The 1,644-nt window shown below is 33.6% G+C and overlaps 1 protein-coding gene across 1 annotated transcript in view; it reads right to left on the reverse strand.

Moving 5' to 3' along the window:
* Nucleotides 1-1,644, reverse strand: part of LOC123521240 (sentrin-specific protease 7-like) — a 73,521-nt gene that overhangs the window by 67,002 nt on the left and 4,875 nt on the right. Inside the window, exon 2 of the mRNA XM_045286195.1 lies at nucleotides 575-672. Within this exon, the coding sequence (XP_045142130.1) occupies nucleotides 575-672 (98 nt within the window). The remainder of the gene's footprint in view (nucleotides 1-574; nucleotides 673-1,644) is intronic.

Genomic DNA, 1,644 nt, shown 5'->3' on the forward strand with positions numbered 1-1,644 from the left:
AAATGCTTTAAACACCTTCCAAAGATGACTACAATTTGAATGCTACAGAATTCCAAAATACCCATAGCTCATTAGTCATACTACTATGGTGCCACAGTCGCTAATTAGACTATCGTTTTCCTTGTAGAAACTCAAATGATAAGTGTATTATAATCAGTTTATCTATCATCCATGCATTGTCAGCTAAAATTAACCAAGATGCTTTGAATGTACAAAAAAAGAAGTAAAAATAACTTAAATCCGCACAGTTAGAGGTTAAGATGGAAAGTTAGACACCATGGAGTTTAACTCTTACACAATGAAGCCTACGAGAAGAGGAGATTGCTTTTCCAGGTGTTTCCAATTTTCCACTTTTAACAGTCTGACCACTTTTTGATTGCTGTGTATAAGTGGAAAATATTTTACTTTTACTTTTCTCTGAAAGATTTCCACCTTATACCATTTGTCTTTTTCAAATTTTACTGTGTTTAGAAGGTGTGAAAATTGAGATCCAAAGAGATTTAAATAAGGTGCCTCTGGTCACACAATTTATATACAGTGTACGCCCATCTTATGTCACACACATGTATCTTACCTGTCTGATGGTGCCTTAGAAGTCACAGGACGTCCAGGGACACCTTTTTTACTTTTACGGTCTAGAGAAATGACTTTATTTCTTAAGCTTCTTTTCCACTAGAAAAAATATATAGACATAGGATTTAAGTAATGAATATAGCAATATTTATTAAAATACACTTAAAATGTCAGTTTTATTTAAAACTCAATAAACATACAAATTCCTAATTAATAGGGAAGGGAGTGCCATTGACAGAATATCACGTTGCTCAGTTGCTAGTACAGGAGTACAGGTTCACAAAAAAAACAGTTGGAAATACCATTTAAAATATCAAAGTAACTTTAGTCAAGGAATCAACACTTTGAGATCCCAGAGCCAAAAGTAACTATGAAAAAATTTAAATATGCCTAAATGGAGTCATAAAAATTATAACATGTCAGGTTAAATGGTGTCTGAAATTCTGAAGCAACTAAACTTATACAACTTATACAATTGTTCCATGGGATGTACAATTAGTTACAATGTTGCATGTCAAACTTTAGGGAATAGGTGGCTTCTGATTAACATGATTTAGACTTACTGTGACTACAAAATAAATTACAAATTTCCTTATCTAATATAAAACAGTGTGAATTTAGGAAAATACATTTATGGTCTCTTTGCCTTAGTTTCTGTGTTTGAAAATAGATGCTTTTAGCAGTAGCTAACTCAGAGAGAGAGATGTATGATGATTCAATGAGATCACTTATGTAGTAAGTTTAAAATTATGTCTTCAACATGGTAGCTCTCAACAAACATTGTACTTTTTATGCTTCAAGCACGGTTTTCTCATTATCACAAACCATGCTTCATAGTATAAAACATCATATTTTATAAGAGGAAATTCAATGAGTGGCTTCTACCTTCTCTACACTGGCCTAGTAACTGGAAGGTTAAGAGCTTTCGATCCTTAGAGGCAACGCTGAAGAAAGACTAGCACACTGAAGAAAGCCACTGTGACGCGCAGTTCTGTTCTGATAAACACAGTATTGCCGTGAGTCAAAATGACTGAACAATCCTGGGTGATACAAACGATTTGTGACCTACAA

The sequence above is a fragment of the Echinops telfairi genome, unplaced genomic scaffold (assembly GCF_000313985.2).
Source record: "Echinops telfairi isolate 266 unplaced genomic scaffold, ASM31398v2 ScPeMD7_6;HRSCAF=24_0, whole genome shotgun sequence".
In the NCBI taxonomy this organism is placed as follows: domain Eukaryota; kingdom Metazoa; phylum Chordata; class Mammalia; order Afrosoricida; family Tenrecidae; genus Echinops; species Echinops telfairi.